At 39.4% G+C, this 20,432-nt stretch overlaps 1 protein-coding gene across 1 annotated transcript in view; it reads right to left on the bottom strand.

Moving 5' to 3' along the window:
- The window catches only part of CNGA1 (cyclic nucleotide gated channel subunit alpha 1), a 116,705-nt gene that overhangs the window by 53,490 nt on the left and 42,783 nt on the right, over window positions 1-20,432 (bottom strand). Inside the window, exons 5-7 of the mRNA XM_053700265.1 lie at window positions 19,433-19,486; window positions 19,190-19,344; window positions 19,099-19,141 (exon numbers count right to left, since the gene is read on the bottom strand). Of these exons, the coding sequence (XP_053556240.1) occupies window positions 19,099-19,141; window positions 19,190-19,344; window positions 19,433-19,486 (252 nt within the window). The remainder of the gene's footprint in view (window positions 1-19,098; window positions 19,142-19,189; window positions 19,345-19,432; window positions 19,487-20,432) is intronic.

The raw sequence follows: 20,432 nt of genomic DNA, 5'->3' as shown, positions 1-20,432 counted from the left end.
GTCCACAAAATAGCCCAATTTGCAGATGACACTACCTTGTTCTTCTCCAGTCCCTCTCGAGAGATCCCAAGACTCCTGTCCCTCCTAGAGACGTTCAGTTCCTTGTCGTACTACAAATTAAATCACTCGAAATCTGAACTATACACCTCTGGATTTCCCGAGGAGACTCCCAAAAACTTATGTAAAAAATATAAGTTTATCCCCAGCCTTAAGTATGTGTCCCATCTCGGAGTTAAATTATCCAATTCCCTCCCTCAAATTCTTGAGGATAACCTCAAACCACTCCTGACTGAACTAAGGTCCCTGCCCACACGCTGGAACTTCAAATGTGTATCCTGGTTAGGACGCATAGCAGCTCTAAAGATGAGCTATCTTCCTAAACTCACGTATGCACTCCGTTGCCTACCAATAAGAGTTCCCAGATCCCTTTTAGTACAGTTCCAGAGCGCCTGTACCAAATACATTTGGCAGGGTAAACCCCCTAGAGTTGCTCATAATGCCCTGCAATACCCCAGAATGCACGGCGGGGTTGCCTCTCCCTCTATTTTCAGGTATGCGGATGCAGCTATGCTCACCCATATCTCCCAGTGGGGGGTCAGGGACTCAGACAGTAAATGGAGGTCTATTGAACAAGCCTCCCTACCACATAACCTTACTTTAAGGGATCTAATTTGGACGCCACCCCATTGCAGAAGGACATTGGGCGCCTCTAATCCGATTATACAGGAATGCCTATCTGCTTGGGACCGCCTGAGGCATAACCCCAAGGTAGCCCCTCATCCTTCCCCAATTACCTCTGTAACTGGTCTCCTGTCCGGTTTACCGGACTCCCACCCAAACGCTTGGGCTCGGCTGGGTATCATGAAGGTGGGAGACCTTTGGTCAACTCCGCCACATACATCCTTCCCCCCCTACACCCAACTCAACATAATCCCATCAACACCCTTGTATATGAAATTTGAATACTCCAGAGTTACCAGTTTCTTATCTAGGTGGGGTTTTAGACCAACTCTGCCTCGACAGCTTACCATTTGGGAAGCTAGATGGCAACAGGGACTCAGACTGGGCAAACCACTGTCCTTACATTATTCCCTCATGGAAGGTGCTGCCCCAGCTGACAAAGCCCATCATATTCTGAAGTGGGAACGGAAGTTAAACTTTACGAAACCCCCTCTGGAGTGGCAACGCACGCTCCTTTTTACAAAGAAAATCCTTCACTGCATTACCATCCTTGAAACTTACATTAAGGTGCTCACACACTGGTATTATGTCCCAGCTAGACTTGCGAAAATCTTCCCAGAGGCCTCCCCCACTTGTTGGAGAGACTGCTCGCACATAGGAGATATGATCCACATATGGTGGAGCTGTCCCAGACTCAAACCTCTCTGGAACAAATGTTTCTCCACATTAACCAGTTTTGGTATCAACCTACCCAGAACCCCTGAGACGGCACTGTTTCACTTGGGTGTCTGTAAATTATCCAAACATTATGGTGCACTTTGTGTTTACCTTCTATCAGCTGTTAAACTTAATATCGCGAGATCTTGGAAAAGATCCCTCCCCCCAGCCTGGTCGGATATTATATCTACCATGGCCTACATGTACTCTATGGAGAAGAGTATATATTATGCCTCGGGTAGGACTGACTTCTTTGAACTAATCTGGTCCGATTGGAAAAATAGATTTGATACCCTTTGGCTTCCCACTTTTGACACCTAAGTGGCAGTACATCCCCAACTGCATAAGTAGTAGGTCTGACCTCACTCTTGCACGCCTGAAGTACACCCCCCCCCTTTAAAGTTATCTTAGAGTATCCTCCTTCCCCTGCCCCCCCCCCCTCCTTGACGATAACCTAGGTCCTGTTAGGACTCTGTCTCCCTTTTCATAGAAATTTACCTTATATCTGTAATGTTTACGTAAATGCTATGATGTGTTTGTACTTGTTGTACGATTGTCTCGTACAGTTGTTGTACCTATCACTCTATTATTTTGATAAAAATCAATAAAAACTACAAATTTAAAAAAAAAAAAAAAAAAAAAAATCTGTCAAGAAGCCGCACACCAAGTACGGTGCGATGAGCAGCGGACTGTTGTTAACTGACAGTCATCGATCTCGCTGCTCATCAGCTTCTTCGCAGCTTTCTTGCTAGCCTGTCACTAAGCACCCACACTACACTATACTGTTTTACCCCTAAACCACCGCTCCCAGAGCCCCCCGCACCTAAATAAACTTATTACCCCCTAAACCGCTGCTCCTGGAACCCCCTGCAACTGAATAAAGTTATTAACCCCTAAACCGCCGCTCTTGGACCCGCTGCAACTATAATAAATATATGAACCCCTAAACCGCCGCTCCCGGCCCCACCGTCACCTACATTATACTTATTAACCTCTAATCTGCCCCCCCTATACCGCCGCAACCAACATAAAGTTATTAACCCCTATCCTGCAGATCCCGGACCCCGCCGCAACTAAATAAATTGTTTAACCCCTAAACCGCCCCACCCGGACCCCGCCGCCACCTATCTTAAAGTTAATAACCCCTATCCTGCCCTCCCTATGCCGCTGCCACTATATTAAACTTATTAACCCCTAAACTTAAGTCTAACCCTAACCCTAACACCCCCCTAACTTAAATATTATTTAAATAAATCTAAATAAAAACTACTATTATTAACTAAATTATTCCTTTTTAAAACTAAATATTTACCTATAAAATAAACCCTGTGATAGCTACAATATAACTAATAGTTATATTGTAGCTATTTTAGGATTTAATTTTATTTTACAGGCAACTTTGTATTTATTTTAACCAGGTACAATAGTTATTAAATAGTTATTAACTATTTAATAACTACCTAGCTAAAATAGTTACAAAATTACCTGTAAAATAAATCCTAACATAAGTTACAATTAAACCTAACACTACACTATCATTAAATTAATTAAATAAATTAACTACAATTACCTAAAATTAAATTCAATTAAATAAACTAAACTATAGTACAAAAAACAAACAAACACTAAATTACAAAAAATAAAAAAAGAATTACAAGAAGTTTAAACTAATTACACCTAATCTAAGTCCCCTAATAAAATAATAAAGCCCCCCAAAATAAAAAAATGCCCTACCCTATTCTAAATTACAAAGTAATCAGCTCTTTTACCAGCCCTTAAAAGGGCTTTTTGCGGGGCATTGCCCCAAAGTAATCAGCTCTTTTACCTGTAAACAAAAAATACAAGCCCCCCAACATTAAAACCCACCCCCACATACCCCTACTCTAACCCACCCAAACCCCCCTTAAAAAAAACCTAACACTAACCCCCTGAAGATCACCCTACCTTTAGCCGTGTTCACCCAGCCGGGCCGAATTCTTCATCCAAGCGGGGCAAGAAGAGGTCCTCCATCTGGCCGAAGTCTTCATCCAAGCGGGGCAAGAAGAGGTCCTCCATCCGGTAGAAGTCTTCATCCAAGCGGTGTCTTCTATCTTTATCCAACAGCGGCTCCATCTTGCAGACCTCCGACGCGGAACATCCTGCTGGCCCCACGACTACCCGACGAATGAAGGTTCCTTTAAGGGACGTCATCCAAGATGGCGTCCCTCGAATTCCGATTGGCTGATAAGATTCTATCAGTTAATTGGAATTAAGGTAGGAAAAATCCGATTGGCTGATCCAATCAGCCAATCGGATTGACCTTGCATTCTATTGGCTGTTCCGATCAGCCAATAGAATGCAAGGTCAATCCGATTGCTTTATTATTTTATTAGGGGGCTTAGATTAGGTGTAATTAGTTTAAACTTCTTGCAATTCTTTTTTAATTTTTTGTAATTTAGTGGGTTTTTTTGGCTGTTTCGATCAGCCAATAGAATGCAAGGTCAATCCGATTGGCTGATTGAATCAGCCAATCGGATTTTTTCTACCTTAATTCCGATTGGCTGATAGAATCCTATCAGCCAATCAGAATTCGAGGGACGCCATCTTGGATGACGTCCCTTAAAGGAAACTTCATTCGTCGGGTAGTCGTCGGGCCAGCAGGATGTTCCGCATCGGAGGTCTGCAATATGGAGCCACGGTTTGATGAAGATAGAAGACACCGCTTGGATGAAGACTTCTACCGGATGGAGGACCTCTTCTTGCCCCGCTTGGATGAAGACTTCGGCCGGATGGAGGACCTCTTCTTGCCCCACTTGGATGAAGAATTCGGTCCGGCTGGGTGAACACGGCCAAGGTTAGTCCTAGGTTTTTTTAAGGGGGGTTTGGGTGGGTTAGTGTAGGGGTATGTGGGTGGTGGGTTTTAATGTTGGGGGGGTTGTATTTTGTTTTACAGGTAAAAGAGCTGATTACTTTGGGGCAATGCCCCGCAAGCCCTATTAAGGGCTGGTAAAAGAGCTGATTACTTTGTAATTTAGAATAGGGTAGGGCATTTTTTTATTTTGGGGTGCTTTATTATTTTATTAGGGGGCTTAGATTAGGTGTAATTAGTTTAAACTTCTTGTAATTCTTTTTTAATTTTTTTGTAATTTAGTGGGGTTTTTTGTACAATAGTTTATTTAATTGAATTTAATTTTAGGTAATTGTAGTATAGTGTAGTGTTAGGTGTAATTGTAACTTAGGTTAGGATTTATTTTACAGGTACTTTTGTAAGTATTTTAGCGAGGTAGTTATTAAATAGTTAATAACTATTTAATAACTATTGTACCTGGTTAAAATAAATACAAAGTTGCCTGTAAAATAAAAATAAACCCGAAGCTAGCTACAATGTAACTATTAGTTATATTGCAGCTATCTTAGGGTTCATTTTACAGGTATTTAATTTTAAATGGGAATAATTTAGTTAATGATAGTAATTTTTATTTAGATTTATTTAAATAATATTTAAGTTAGAGGGGTGTTAGGGTTAGACTTTGGTTTAGGGGTTAATAAGTTTAATATAGTGGCGACGGTGTAGGGGGGGCAGGATAGGGGTTAATAAATTTAATATAGGTGGCGGCGGTATAGGGGGCGGGAGATTAGGGGTTAATAGGTATTATTTATGTGGCGGCTGGGTCCGGGAGCGGCGGTTTAGGGGTTAATATATTTATTATAGTTGCAGCGGGGTCAGGGAGCAGCGGTTTAGGGGTTAAGTATAAGTATAAAGTAGGTGGCGGCGGTTTAGGGGGGGCAGATTAGGGGTTAATAAGTATAAAGTAGGTGGTGGCGGTGTAGGGGGGCAGATTAGGGGTTAATAAGTATAAAGTAGGTGGCGGCGGTGTAGGGGGGAAGATTAGGGGTGTTTAGACTCGGGATACTTGTTAGGGTGTTAGGTGCAGACATTTCCATAGAAATCAATGGGATATCAGGCAGCAGGGAACATGAGCTCTCGCTGCTGTCAGACTCCCATTGATTCCTATGGGATCCGCCGTCTCCAGGGCGGCAGGTTGAAAACCAGTACGCTGGCCCGGAATAGTGGCGAGCGTACCTGGTAGGTATCTGATAACCACAAAAAGTAGTCAGATTGTGCCGAACTTGAGTTCGGAACATCTGTAGTCACGTAACCATCGATCTGTGTTGGACTGAGACCGACGGATTGTATGTTACGTCACTAAGTTCTACTTTTGCCTGGCTGTAGGGCTTGATAACTAAGGCGAATCAGCCTTGCCACAAATACGCTGCGGAATTCCAGCGTATTTGCGGTTGACGGCTTGATAACTAGAGGCCAAGGAGTTCATTGCTGATCATGATCCTAGCTAAAGAGATATAAGTGTGCGTGGGATATAGGACTCAGGTTAAAAAAAATGCTGTGTGGTTCTCTGAACCAGATGAAAGGGATATTGCACATTAGATTTTTTGTTGCATAAATGTTTTGTAAATGATCCATTTATATAAAGTCAAAAAATATTTATAGTTGTGTGCACTCTACTAGTTTAAAGGGATATCAAGGTGCTAGCAGTCATGAAATATCAATGTTAAACCAATAAAAAGAAAACAACAACCTGTATGTATAAGGTTATTAAAGAATGACAAGGCAGCACTCAAGTACCATAAAGAAAAAGTGGTTTATTAGACTCTCTCCACAGGTGTCCATGACACCTTAATACATGATTAAGTCAAAGTGTAAAAAAGAACACTAAACAAACACACATTTATACAAACGTATAGCAAGTATTACCAGGCCTGGGGAGATATAAACTGATCAAGCATAAAAGTATAGTGAGCACATAAGTGAAAAAACATGCTCACAAAAATATACCTTTTGTATGCATAAGAGAAAAAACAGATGCAGCAAACTAACATATAATGCTAACAGCATATATTATGTGAGCAGTCCATGTGGAGCATTTAGTGTATAATACACGCTCCAACAATGTCCTTGAGGATCGTAGCAGCCCACTGCAAATCTATAAACTCACTCACAGAAAAAAGATAGCAAGCTGTATTATGGAAGCCTCACCACATCTAGCGGTATTGATCCTGTGTAGCCTTTTGTTGCGAATCTCCAACTGGATACAAACAACCCAACATTGAGCTGAACTGCAGCAAACGCAGCAATTATGAGCAGCTGATTTCCTTGGTATAGATGAAACCCAGTAGCACAATTCCTTTCTCACAAGGACAAACACAGGTACAAACAAAGCTTCTTGGGCTAAACACCCACACTTGCAATCTTGAATTTCCTTAGAAATGTGTAGGTAATCTCCACCATAAGCCTTGAAGGGATACTTGTTTCAAAAGTCGCCGGTGCAAGGAACATCAGACATGACGCGTTTCGCCCCCCCCTTTCGTGGGCTAACCTTAGGGCTTCGTCAGATGCACATTGTTGTTTAATCCAGCCTTTTATAGCACCTGATAAATGGTTATTATACATATTCTTCCTTTAACTTTAAAGGGGCCATCAGCAACATAAACTTTTGAATTTACCCTCAATACATTGCACAATAACAATAATATGTGCATATATAATTTGCATGTTATTGGCTCAAAAAGGAATATTTTGGAAAATGGCAACATATTCTAAAGAACTGATAAAGCGCATTGTTACAAATCCAACCTAGACATAAAAAAGCAAAATACACTTGCTATTTACACCTTGCAAAATGTAAAGACAGGGTAATGGAAACCTAAGTGAGGGGTACACATTGCTATTGTACATATTACAAAAAACTTGAAAAATCAATCTTTTCATTGAGACCATAGGGTGCTAGTGTTTTTAACCGATACATCCAGCGTGATTCATTTTGTAATAGAAGTTTATCATTATCACCACCACAGCGATGTTGTTTTATGTGTTGTATACCATGATTGTAAAATCTGAATTATGGTACATCTCAAAATGTCTAGCTACAGGACTGCCCTGTGCTTTTCCCTTAATGTCATCCCTATGCTCCCTCACTCGATCTTTAAAGTCTTGTTTTGTTTTTCCTATGTAATACATGGGACATGAACAGTGCAGAAGGTAAATGACCCCTGTCGTGTTACAGGTAATCCATTGTTTAATGCTGTATTGTTTACCTGAGTTTGTTTCAAATTTACTGTTTTTTTGTATAAACCTGCAATACACACAGTGTCTACACGGGCTGCACCCATGCCATTTCCCTTGAGTACTGATCCATGTTTGTGTAGGGGTCCTCCTCTTATACTCACTTTGCACTAGTCTATCTTTTAGGCTTGTAGCCCTACGTGCTGTTAGAAGAGGATAGTCACCCACATACTCCCTCAGCTCAGCATCAATTGTCAAAATGTGCCAATATTTTATTCATTATACACCTCAGTTGGTCCCAGTGTGAGTTAAATTTTGTAATTAAACGTACTTTACCTGTCGCTCTTTCTTTATTGTGCCTATAGAGCAATTCACTTCTTGTGCTTCTCCTAGCTTTAACCCATGCTCTCTTAATTTGTCTTTTTGAGTATCCTCTATCTAAGATCCTGCGAGATATATCTTTGGCCTGTTCCTCAAAATCATCTGTGTGGGTACAGTTCCTCCTCAAACCTAGGAACTGTCCAACAGGGATCTCTGTCTTGGACTAACAGGATGGTGACTACTGGCATGCAAGAGACTGTTTGTAGCGGTAGATTTGCGATGTAACTTGGTATGCAAACGATTACCATCTTTCTTAATGGATAAATCAAGAAAAGTAGCCTTCTCTTTACTAATCTCACTAGTGAGAAAAATGTTATATCCATTATCAGTGTTCAATATGTTTAGGAAGCTTTCTGGTAATTCTTTACTGCTTGCCAGAGAGGAAGAGTGTCACATGTGCCTCCACCAGGGTTTCAAAGCTCGAGAACATTTCTTGTGCTTCCCACAATCCAAGATGTAAACAGGCATAGGTGGGGGCACACGTGGCACCCATGGCAGTACCCTGGAGTTGTCTAAAATATATCCCATCAAATTAAAATATATTATTGTGCAAAATCAGCTGTAATAAAGAGATGACAAAATCAGTGTGTGCCTGATATTCATGTCCTCTTTGTTCTAGAAAAAAATCTAACTGCCCTAATCCCCACTGTGTGGGGAATTGACGAGTATAAAGATTCTAAGTCAAGAGTAACCAAAGGCAGGTTTAATGCTTCTCAGTAGCTGTGCACTTAGTAGTGATTGCAGGCAGACATCAGGCATGCCTGATGAAACGGTTTGCCAACCGAGAAACGCGTTGCAATCATTGGGGCCAACTGGGTGACCCTGTAATCCACTTTGTATAACAACCCTGGTGTTGTTTTTAAATTTTTGTTTTTAATAAATATTTGCAAATTTGTACTTTTGGAGTGGAGCTCATTTCCTACCGTCTGCCTGCAATCACTACTAAGTGCACAGCTACTGAGAAGCATTAAACCTGCCTTTGTTTTCACTGCATCAATACCAAAAGATCGTTTGTTTGGGTGAGCTGCCACACCTGCCTGAATCTGCAGCCTGTATCTACCAGCACATTGGTGTGCTTTGGGAGTATGTGAGTACCCACTTTATACTATAAAGCACATTTTTATGTATCATCCTTAATGGTCTGCACATATAGTGCTCTCTGTTTGTTTTACACCTGTTGCAGAACTACAGTATTGGAAGTATCCTTGAACGGGTGAGCTGTCACACCCATCTAAATCTACAGCCTGCCCCTACCAGCACATGAGTGTGCTCGTGGAGTATGTGAGTACTCATTTGGCTATTCTGTTGCTTTTTCTTATGTCTTCAATCAGACTATACCACACATGAGGCGCCCCTCTGTTTTTTATTTCTCCTATTTCTTGCCTGGACCATCCGGTTGAGAGGAGGCAGCCGCCGCTCAGCTATCAACTTATTTGTAAAAAAGAGACATTTTCTTTCCTGTATACTCCAAAAGGGACTTATATAACCTTATATTGATATATTGTTCACCTCATAAGATAACATTAGTTTGTTTAAGTTTTAAATTGTCTTTAAGGGTGATCAATAACTACCATCTGAATTGTATACCATTCTGCGCCCCCTCCACTGTGATTTTATCACGTATTAGACATTTTGACAATTGATGCTGAGCTGAGGGAGTATGTGGGTGACTATCCTCTTCTAACAGCACGTAGGGCTACAAGCTTAAAAGATAGACTAGTGCAAAGTGAGTATAAGAGGAGGACCCCTACACAAACATGGATCAGTACTCATGGGAAATGGCATGGGTGCAGCCCGTGTGGACACTGTGTGTATTGCAGGTTTATACAAAAAAAAAACAGTACATTTGTAAAAAACACAGGTAAACAATACAGCATTAAACAATGGATTACCTGTAACACGACAGGGATCATTTACCTTCTGCACTGTTCATGTCCCATGTATTACATAGGAAAAACGAATCAAGACTTGAAAGATCGAGTGAGGCAGCATAGGGATGACATTAAGGGAAAAGCACAGGACAGTCCTGTAGCTAGACATTTTGAGATGTACCATAATTCAGATTTTACAATCATGGAAATAACAGATATACAACACATAAAACAACATTGCCGTGGTGGTGATGTTGATAAACTTCTATTACAAAATGAATCACGCTGGATGTATCGGTTAAAAACACTAGCACCCTATGGTCTCAATGAAAAGATTGATTTTTCAAGTTTTTTGTAATATGTACAATAGCAATGTGTACCCCTCACTTAGGTTTCCATTACCCAAGTGTATTTTGCTTTTTTATGTCTAGGTTGGATTTGTAACAATGTGCTTTATCAGTTCTTTAGAATATGTTGCCATTTTCCAAAAAATTCCTTTTTGAGCCAATAACATGCAAATTATATATGCACATATTATTGTTATTGTGCAATGTATTGAGGGTAAATTCAAAAGATTATGTTGCTGATGGTCTCTTTAAATTTAAAAGAGGAACATGTATAATAATCATTTATCAGGTGCTATAAATGGCCGGATTAAACAACAATGTGCATCTGACGAAGCCCTAAAGTTAGCCCACGAACGTTTTGAAACAAGTATCACTTCAAGGCTTATGGTGGAGATTACCTACACATTTCTAAGGAAATTCAAGATTGCAAGCGTGGGTGCTTAGCCCAAGAAGCTTTGTTTGTTCCTGTGTGTGTCCTTGTGAGAAAATAATTGCACTACTGGATTTCATCTATACCAAGGAAATCAGCTGCTCATAATTGCTGCGTTTGCTGTATCCAGTTGGAGATGCGCAACAAAAGGCTACATGGGATCAATACCTCTAGATGTTTTGAGACTTCCATAATACAGCTTGCTATCTTTTCCTCTGAGTGAATTTATACATTTGCAGTGGGCTGCTACGGTCCTCAAGGACATTGCTGGAGTGTGTACTATACACTAAGTGCTCCACATGGACTGTTCACATAATATATGCTGTTAGTGTTAGCATTATATGTTAGTTTGCTACAGTTGTTTTTTCTCTTATTCATACAAAAGGTATATTTGTGTGAGCATGTTTTTTCACTTATGTGCTCACTATACTTTTATGCTTGATCAGTTTATATCTCCCCAGGCCTGGTAATACTTGCTATACGTTTGTATAAATGTGTGTTTGTTTAGAGTTCTTTTTTACACTTTGACTTAATCATGTATTAAGGTGTCGTGGACACCTGTGGAGACAGTCTAATAAACCACTTTTTCTTTTTGGTACTTGAGTGCTGCTTTGTCATTCTTTGATCCATTTATATCCATGTACATTGTAACAATGTATAGTTTTGCTTGTTTTTAAATAACTGTGCTGATTTTCAAACTCCTAACCAATCCCCAAAGTTTTTGATGTTTACAGACTCCTGCTTGCTCCTGTTTGTCTAATGGGTCTTTTCATATGCAGGGGAGGAGGGGAGTGTCTGCTTTTCCTGCTTTCTCGGCCCATTTCAGTGGGTGTCCCAGCCTAACCTCATCAACAGTGTTTAATTGGGAGCTTCTAAGTACATTTTAAAAATGTTTTCTGCTGTTTATTTACATCAGTATCTGTACATATTCTTCTTTATAATAGTGTCTATTACATGCAGTTATATGAAAATTGGTGTAATTGTTCCTGTAAATATGCTGTAAGATAGTAAATTATTAGACCATGCATTGACTGCCACTTGCATTAAAAGGACATGATACCCAAATGTTTAAGCTTTTGAAACGGATACAGCATATCTGTAAAAAGCTGATTAGAAAATATCAACTGAACATCTCTAGGTAAAAAAGGAAAATATTTTACCTCATATTCATACCCCACTGTAAAGAGACTTTAAGCAGCCAAAATGTCCCAGGACAAGCTAGGGAGTGTGCATCTGTCATGTGCAGGCACAGTCATGTTATTTTCCTATTCAGTTTAACTAAGTTCTATGAAATCTCATAAGATTTCATTGAAATCTCATGAAATCACAGCAAAGGCAAAGCATTACCTCAGCACTGCTGATGCTGATTAGCTATCGTTTTTTTTGTTTGGTTTTTTAACTAGCAGCTGGACAGCTTCTGAAGTATAACTGTTTACACAACACTTACTCTGGTGAACTGAATACATTTTGAGGTAAAATATTTTCTTTTTTTACAAAGAGATGTTCATGGGATATTTTCATGTCAGCTTTTTACAGTTATGCTGCATCTGTCCTGTTCGTATGTATATGTATGCTGTGTGTAGTGTGTGTATATGAATGTTTATGCTGAGTAGTGTGTGTGTGTGAATGCTGCTGTGTGTAATTTATATGAATATACATGCTATGTGTGAATATACTGTGCCAATGTTGTGCACTGTGTGTGTTATATAGTCAATTTATATGTGTGAGTATGTATATAAGCTGTGTAGTGTACATTTATGAGTATATATGTTGTATAGTGTGTTACTGCTGCAGGGTGTAAATGAGTGTAAATGTGTATGTATATATTTTGTATTGTGGGTATGCTGCATAATGTTTATGTGTGTATATGCTGTGTAGTGAGTGTATGTTTCATAGTGTGTGCATTTGTGTGTTTGTATGTTGTGTAGTGTATGATATGTAGTGTTTGTGTGTGAGATGTGTAGCATGTATGTTATATAGTATGCGTATATGTGTATATATTCTCAATTGTGTATGTGTATATACTCTGTAGGGTTTGTGGGCTAAGTAGAATGTTCATGTGTGTTTGTGTGTTGTGTAATGTCTATGTGTATTTGCTTTGTAGTATGTGCATGATGTGTATTGTGCTTGTGTATGATATGTAGCATGTGTGATATGTATAATATGCATGTATATTACACAGTATGTGTATATGTGTTTATATGCTGCATAGTGTATATACAGTACATACAACATGTTTGTATGAGCTTTAGTATGTGTATGCTATGTAGCATGTTTGTGTGAGTGTATACTTTGTAATGTATGAATTCCATGTAGTGTGTGCATGAAGTGTAGTGTGTTAGTGTATGGTATGTAGTCTGTCTGTGTCTGTAATGTGTAGTATGGTTGTAAAGTGTGGGTGAGTGTGCATCTTAGTGTATCTATGTATGCTTTTTAGTGTAATGAGTCCATAATGTGTACTGAGTGTATGCTATGTATATAATGTGCAGGTAATATTTCAAGCACTATTCTTCCTTACTCAGCCATAATATTCAATTTCCTGCTGAACAGCCTATCGGCAGATTTATTATAGTGTGAGCGGACATGATCTGCTGTAACAGTCTTAAGACCACTGCTTCTTAACTCCTGTTTCTGGTGAGTCTGAAGGCTTGCGGGGAAACAGATGCACACGGCTCAATACAGGGCTTAATAAATCGTCCCAAAGGCCTGTAGTGACCATTCATCTGATTCTAATTTCAGCAAGTATCTGGCATATGGATACATACATATGAACTTGCTTTGCTTGGTCCATTTGAGCTACCTTTAGGTGCCCAAAACTTTTTTTTGCTCCAGGGACCACCGTTCATTAGGTCTGCCACTGACACAGCTTTGGACAAATGTTCATCTCTAGTCGATAGAGAATCAAAACTAATTTTGTTCAATAATGTACAGTTCAACAAATTTTATGTAAAATTAAATTCCTAATCATTCCTTTGTGCAAAATATTTGCATGTAGCTCTAATTACCAGTTAAGAAATACTCTCAGCTTGTATTTATAACGTGTCACAAAATAACACTCGGATAGAGTTCTGCGTTAGCCGTCAAAACCAGAGTTAGAGGCTCCTAACGCTGGTTTTGGGCTACCGCTGGTATTTAGAGTCTTGTAGGTAAGGGTCTAATGCTCACTTTCCAGCCGCGACTTTTCCATACCGCAGATCCCCCTACGCCATTTGCGCATCCTATCTTTTCAATGAGATCTTTCTAACGCCGGTATTTAGAGTCTTGGCTGAAGTGAGCGTTATAAATCTACCGACAAAACTCCAGCCGCAGAAAAAAGTCAGGAGTTAAGAGCTTTCTGGGCTAACGCCGGTTCATAAAGCTCTTAACTACTGTGTCCTAAAGTACACTAACACCCATAAACTACCTATGTACCCCTAAACCAAGGTCCCCCCACATTGCCGCCACTCTATTAAATTTTTTTAACCCCTAATCTGCCGACCGCACACCGCCGCCACCTACGTTATCCCTATGTACCCCTAATCTGCTGCCCCTAACACCGCCGACCCCTATATTATATTTATTAACCCCTAATCTGCCGCCCCCAACGTCGCCTCCACCTACCTACAATTATTAACCCCTAATCTGCCAACCGGACCTCACCGCTACTATAATAAAGTTATTAACCCCTAATCCGCCTCACTCCCGCCTCAATAACCCTATAATAAATAGTATTAACCCCTAATCTGCCCTCCCTAACATCGCCGACACCTAACTTCAAGTATTAACCCCTAATATGCCGACCGGACCTCACCGCTACTCTAATAAATGTATTAACCCCTAAAGCTAAGTTTAACCCTAACGCTAACACCCCCCTAAATTAAATATAATTTAAATCTAACAAAATAAATTAACTCTTATTAAATAAATTAATCCTAATTAAAGCTAAATACTTACCTGTAAAATAAACCCTAATATAGCTACAATATAATGAATAATTATATTGTAGCTATTTTAGGATTAATATTTATTTTACAGGCAACTTTATATTTATTTTAACCAGGTACAATAGCTAATAAATAGTTAATAACTATTTAATAGTTACCTAGTTAAAATAATTACAAAATTACCTGTAAAATAAATCCTAACCTAAGTTACAATTAAACCTAACACTACACTATCATTAAATTAATTAAATAAAATACCTACAATTACCTACAATTAAACCTAACACTACACTATCAATAAATTAATTAAATACAATACCTACAAATAAATACAATTAAATAAACTAACTAAAGTACAAAAAATAAAAAAGAACTAAGTTACAAAAAATAAAAAAATATTTACAAACATTAGAAAAATATTAAAACAATTTTAAACTAATTACACCTACTCTAAGCCCCCTAATAAAATAACAAAGCCCCCCAAAATAAAAAAAATGCCTTACCTTATTCTAAAATTAAAATAGAAAAGCTCTTTTACCTTACCAACCCTTAAATGGGCCTTTTGCGGGGCATGCCCCAAAGAATTCAGCTCTTTTGCCTGTAAAAAAAAAAACATACAATACCCCTCCCAACATTACAACCCACCACCCACATACCCCTAATCTAACCCAAACCCCCCTTAAATAAACCTAACACTAAGCCCCTGAAGATCTCCCTACCTTGTCTTCACCACACCGGGTTCACTGATCCGTCCTGGCTCCGACGTCTTCATCCAAGCCCAAGCGGGGGCTGAAGATGTCCATGATCTGGCTGAAGTCTTGATCCAAGCGGGAGCTGAAGAGGCCCATGATCCGGCTGAAGTCTTCTATCAAGCGGCATCTTCAATCTTCTTTCTTCCGTATCCATCTTTATCCCGCCGACGCGGAACATCCCTCTTCACCGACGACTTCCCAACGAATGACGGTTGCTTTAAGGGACGTCATCCAAGGTAGGAAAATTCTAATTTTCTGATGGAATCAGATTCAAGTTCAATCCGATTGGCTGATCCAATCAGCCAATCAGATTGAGCTTGCATTCTATTGGCTGATCAGAACAGCCAATAGAATGCAAGCTCAATCTGATTGGCTGATTGGATCAGCCAATCGGATTGAACTTGAATCTGATTGGCTGATTCCATCAGCCAATCAGAATTTTCCTACCTTAATTCCGATTGGCTGATAGAATCCTATCAGTCAATCGGAATTCGAGGGATGCCATCTTGGATGACGTCCCTTAAAGGAACCGTCATTCGTCAGGAAGTCGTCGGTGAAGATGGATGTTCCGCGTCGGCGGGATGAAGATGGATTCGGAAGAAAGAAGATTGAAGATGCTGCTTGATAGAAGACTTCAGCCGGATCATGGACCTCTTCAGCTCCCGCTTGGATCAAGACTTCAGCCTGATCATGGACCTCTTCAGCTCCCGCTTGGATCAAGACTTCAGCCGGATCATGGACATCTTCAGCCCCGCTTAGGCTTGGATGAAGACGTCGGAGCCAGGATGGATCGATGAACCCGGTGTGGTGAAGACAAGGTAGGGAGATCTTCAGGGGCTTAGTGTTAGGTTTATTTAAGGGGGGTTTGGGTTAGATTAGGGGTATGTGGGTGGTGGGTTGTAATGTTGGGGGGGTATTGTATGTTTTTTTTTACAGAGCTGAATTCTTTGGGGCATGCCCCGCAAAAGGCCCTTTTAAGGGCTGGTAAGGTAAAAGAGCTTTTCTATTTTAATTTTAGAATAGGGTAGGGCATTTTTTTATTTTGGGGGCTTTGTTATTTTATTAGGGGGCTTAGAGTAGGTGTAATTAGTTTAAAATTGTTGTAATATTTTTCTAATGTTTGTAAATATTTTTTTATTTTTTGTAACTTAGTTCTTTTTTATTTTTTGTACTTTAGTTAGTTTATTTAATTGTATTTATTTGTAGGTATTGTATTTAATTAATTTATTGATAGTGTAGTGTTAGGTTTAATTGTAGATAATTGTAGGTATTTTATTTAATTAATTTATTGATAGTGTAGTGTTAGGTTTAATTGTAACTTAGGTTAGGATTTATTTTACAGGTAATATTGTAATTATTTTAACTAGGTAGCTATTAAATAGTAAATAACTATTTAATAGCTATTGTACATGGTTAAAATAAATACAAAGTTGCCTGTAAAATAATTATTAATCCTAAAATAGCTACAATATAATTATAATTTATATTGTAGCTATATTAGGATTTATTTTACAGGTAAGTATTTAGCTTTAAATAGGAATAATTTATTTAATAAGAGTTAATTTATTTCGTTAGATTTAAATTATATTTAACTTAGGGGGGTGTTAGGGTTAGACTTAGCTTTAGGGGTTAATACATTTATTAGGGTAGCGGTGAGGTCTGGTCGGCAGATTAGGGGTTAATACTTGAAGTTAGGTGTCAGCGATGATAGGGAGGGCAGATTAGGGGTTAATACTATTTATTATAGGGTTAGTGAGGCGGATTAGGGGTTAATACATTTATTATAGTAGCGGTGAAGTCCGGTCGGCAGATTAGGGGTTAATAATTGTAGGCCGGTAGCGGCGACATCGGGGGCGGCAGATTAGTGGTTAATATATAACCCCTATATATATAATATAGGGGTCGGCGGTGTTAGGAGCAGCAGATTAGGGGTACATAGGGATAACGTAGGTTGCGGCGGTGTATGGAGCGGCAGATTAGGGGTTAAAAAAAATGCAGGTGTCAGCGATAGCGGGGGTGGCAGATTAGGGGTTAATAAGTGTAAGGTTAGGGGTGTTTAGACTCGGGGTTCATGTTAGGGTGTTAGGTGCAGACATAGGAAGTGTTTCCCCATAGGAAACAATGGGGCTGCGTTAAGAGCTGAACGCTGCTTTTTTGCAGGTGTTAGGTTTTTTTTTCAACTCAAAATGCCCCATTGTTTTCTATGGGGGAATCGTGCACGAGCACGTTTTTAAAGCTGGCCGTGTCCGTAAGCACCGCTAGTATTGAGAGTTGCAGTGGCGGTAAATATGCTATACGCTCCCTTTTTGGAGCCTAACGCAGCCATTCTGTGAACTCTAAATACCAGCTGTATTTAAAAGGTGCGGGGGAAAAAAAGCCAGAGTTAGATATGCGGGTCGTTACCGACAAAACTCTAAATATAGCCGTATGTCTAATCTTTTTCTGATAAGCCTATGAATATTTATTTTAGTAATTTCCGCTTTCTCTTCATCAACTGCTCAATGCAGTTCTTTTTATGTCACGCTCCAAGATCCTTACTTGAGTATAATAGGGGACATGCTAATCCGAAGTCTGGAAGGAGGATGATGATCTGGGGTTGTGCTAAGAAGGGAGCTATGAATGTAATAGAGGCCAGGGCTGTACTAAGAAGTTGATGCTTAGCACTACTGACAGGGCAGGGTGTGCTGTGTGCATCTCAATGTCAGAACAGGATTTATAGGGGTGCACTAATTTGAGCGCACAGAACCTAAAGACTTCTAATAATATTGATAACTGTGTTCCCTGTGCTAAGGGTAGCGTTATTTTAACCTTTATGTCGAAAGTGATCCTGCATTTGTTTTGGCGCCAAGACCTATGGGGAGGTGTTAAAAGGCCCCTGCTAATGCAAATACGTTCTTAGTTATTCTTGTGGAAGTACTGGCACTTTTGTTCTGTTTTTTTTTTTACTTCTGCTTAATTGCTAGATCATGCTCTATGCTTACCCTTGCTTGTATCTTCAACTGTGGACTGATAAACTGGTTGCTGACTTTATGAGCACAACTTTCAACTCTTTTTTGCCTGCTCCTTCTGCTGTTACTTTTAATTCCTGATAGATACTCTTGTATTGAACTTTGGATTGGCTGCTGACTGTTCTTCTGGATTCTCCCTGGGGGTTGACATTTGGTTCTGTTTATCAGGTAGCCTGTTCCTGACATCTGTCTACAATGCATCTCCAGTAATCTTGGTTCCAGATACTCAAAAAAGGTTGAATCAGCTACAACAGAACTTCCAGCAGTCCTGATTTTTTTTAGCATGGTACTGGCTTGGGAGCATTGTTGCCCTGTGTCTACCAACCTGTCCTATATATAGGGAAATAAGGGACCATATAAAACCCACCCACTAGTTACTCTGACATTCCCTGCCATCAATTCTCCTGTTCCCTCATTGAAGAATACAAATGTTGAAAGCAAGTCATCTTGGTTTGTTCTATCTTGAATCGCTCTCATGTCACCTAATGTAAAAACAGCTAACCACAATTATCTAACTAGGTTTTCCAATCAGTTGTGCAAGATCTGTTGCAGACAGTACCTACTAAGTGGCCGATTTACTATGCCCTGAATGGGGCCAACTCACCCTGGTTCCGTGCAAGTCTTCAGGCTCGCCGGAAACAGGAGTTAAGAAGCAGCAGTCTTAAGACCGCTGCTCCTTAACTGGATACGCCGCCCTTGAGTGGCATACAGCAATCAACCTGATCACATTTGATCAGGTGATTGACACCCCCTCTGCAGGTGTGGCATTGCACAAGCATTTCACTAGAACTGCTTGTGCAATGCTGAATGCCGACAGCGTATGCTGTCCGCATTCAGCGATGTCTGACGGTCCGCCAGACTTTAATAATTCGGGCCCTAAGTATACTTTTTTCTAATATATACTTTAGTTCTAAACAACATACTTACTCTTCTTTCTTGTCTTTGTCTTTATCTTTGTCTTTATCCTTATCTTTGTCTTTATCCTTATCTTTGTCTTTATCCTTGTCTTTGTCTTTGCCTGTTTTTTCTTTTTCTTTCTCTTTTTCCTTTTCCTTTTCTTTACCTTTGTTTTTATCTTTATCGTCACCTTTATCTTTCTTTGCCTTTTCTCCTTTTTCTTTGTCTTTTTTCTTTTCTTTATCCTTTTTCTTTTCTTTCTTTTGGTCAGATTTGCTGTAAAATAATATTATATAAACAAGCTATATAACAATGTATTTTTCATTCATCCAATTTTTGCATGAAGGTTTATCACAGTACTTACCCCTTTTTTTCTTTGTCTTTATCTTTGTCTTTTTTCTTTTTCTTTTTTTCTTCTCTTAAAAAAATAATAGTTATTGTATTATATTGACGAACACTACAATAACATTATTTAGTTATTCTCATATAATTTCATTTGATATGTGTCTGTTAAAGGGACAGTCAACTTCAAAATTGTTATTGTTTAAAAAGATAGATAATCCCTTTATTACCCATTCCCCAGTTTTGCACAGCCAACATGGTTATATTAATATAATTTTTACCTCTGTTATTACCTTGTATCTAAGCTTCTGCAGACTGCCCCCTTATCACGTGGCTATTGTCTATTAACTTATTTTAGCCAGTTAGAGCTGTGTCGTGCACAACTCCACAGGAGAGAGACCATTGTTATCTATATGGCACACCAGAACTAGCCTTGTCTTGTTGTGAAAAGCTAATAAAAAAGCATGTGATAAGCTAAGGGTAAAGAAAGATCAAGGTAAAATATGTAGTATATAAATGGTTAGAAAATGCAAGACATAGTAAGGTATATAGGATAGAGCGAGTTAAATTAATTATTTGATGGAGAGTGTGTAGAAAAGAATAATTTAAAATGTAAAAGACATAATGTGTGAGAATTAGATAGAATGTTCTCAATTAAAACAAAGGTTGAGTGAATAGCTTGGATGTGTCAGGGTTTTTTCCCTGATCTGTTTGCCATGTGCTGCTGGCAGCCATTTTACTCACCTCTCTTGCTGACTCTGGTGCATACTGTGTGATGCTGCTCATTTCCTGCACTTCCTTTTATAGCCAGACTGGTGTACATCATCCGTGTGAGACAGGTTGCAGTCTCAGAATTGTGATGTCATCACTTATTATTTAAAGGGCCTCTGTTCAGTATGCGTTGTCTCAGACCTGTTTGTGAGTGCCAGTTCCTATGTATTACCTGGCTGTCTGACGTCCCTCCTGGTTCCTGATCCCTGGCTTGTTCCTGATTCTGCTGTTTTCCTTGTTCCTGGTTCCAG

The sequence above is a fragment of the Bombina bombina genome, chromosome 2, assembly GCF_027579735.1.
Source record: "Bombina bombina isolate aBomBom1 chromosome 2, aBomBom1.pri, whole genome shotgun sequence".
NCBI lineage: Eukaryota > Metazoa > Chordata > Amphibia > Anura > Bombinatoridae > Bombina > Bombina bombina.
The sequence above is the reverse complement of the archived record's forward strand: the minus strand, read 5'-3'. Positions and strand labels throughout refer to the sequence as shown.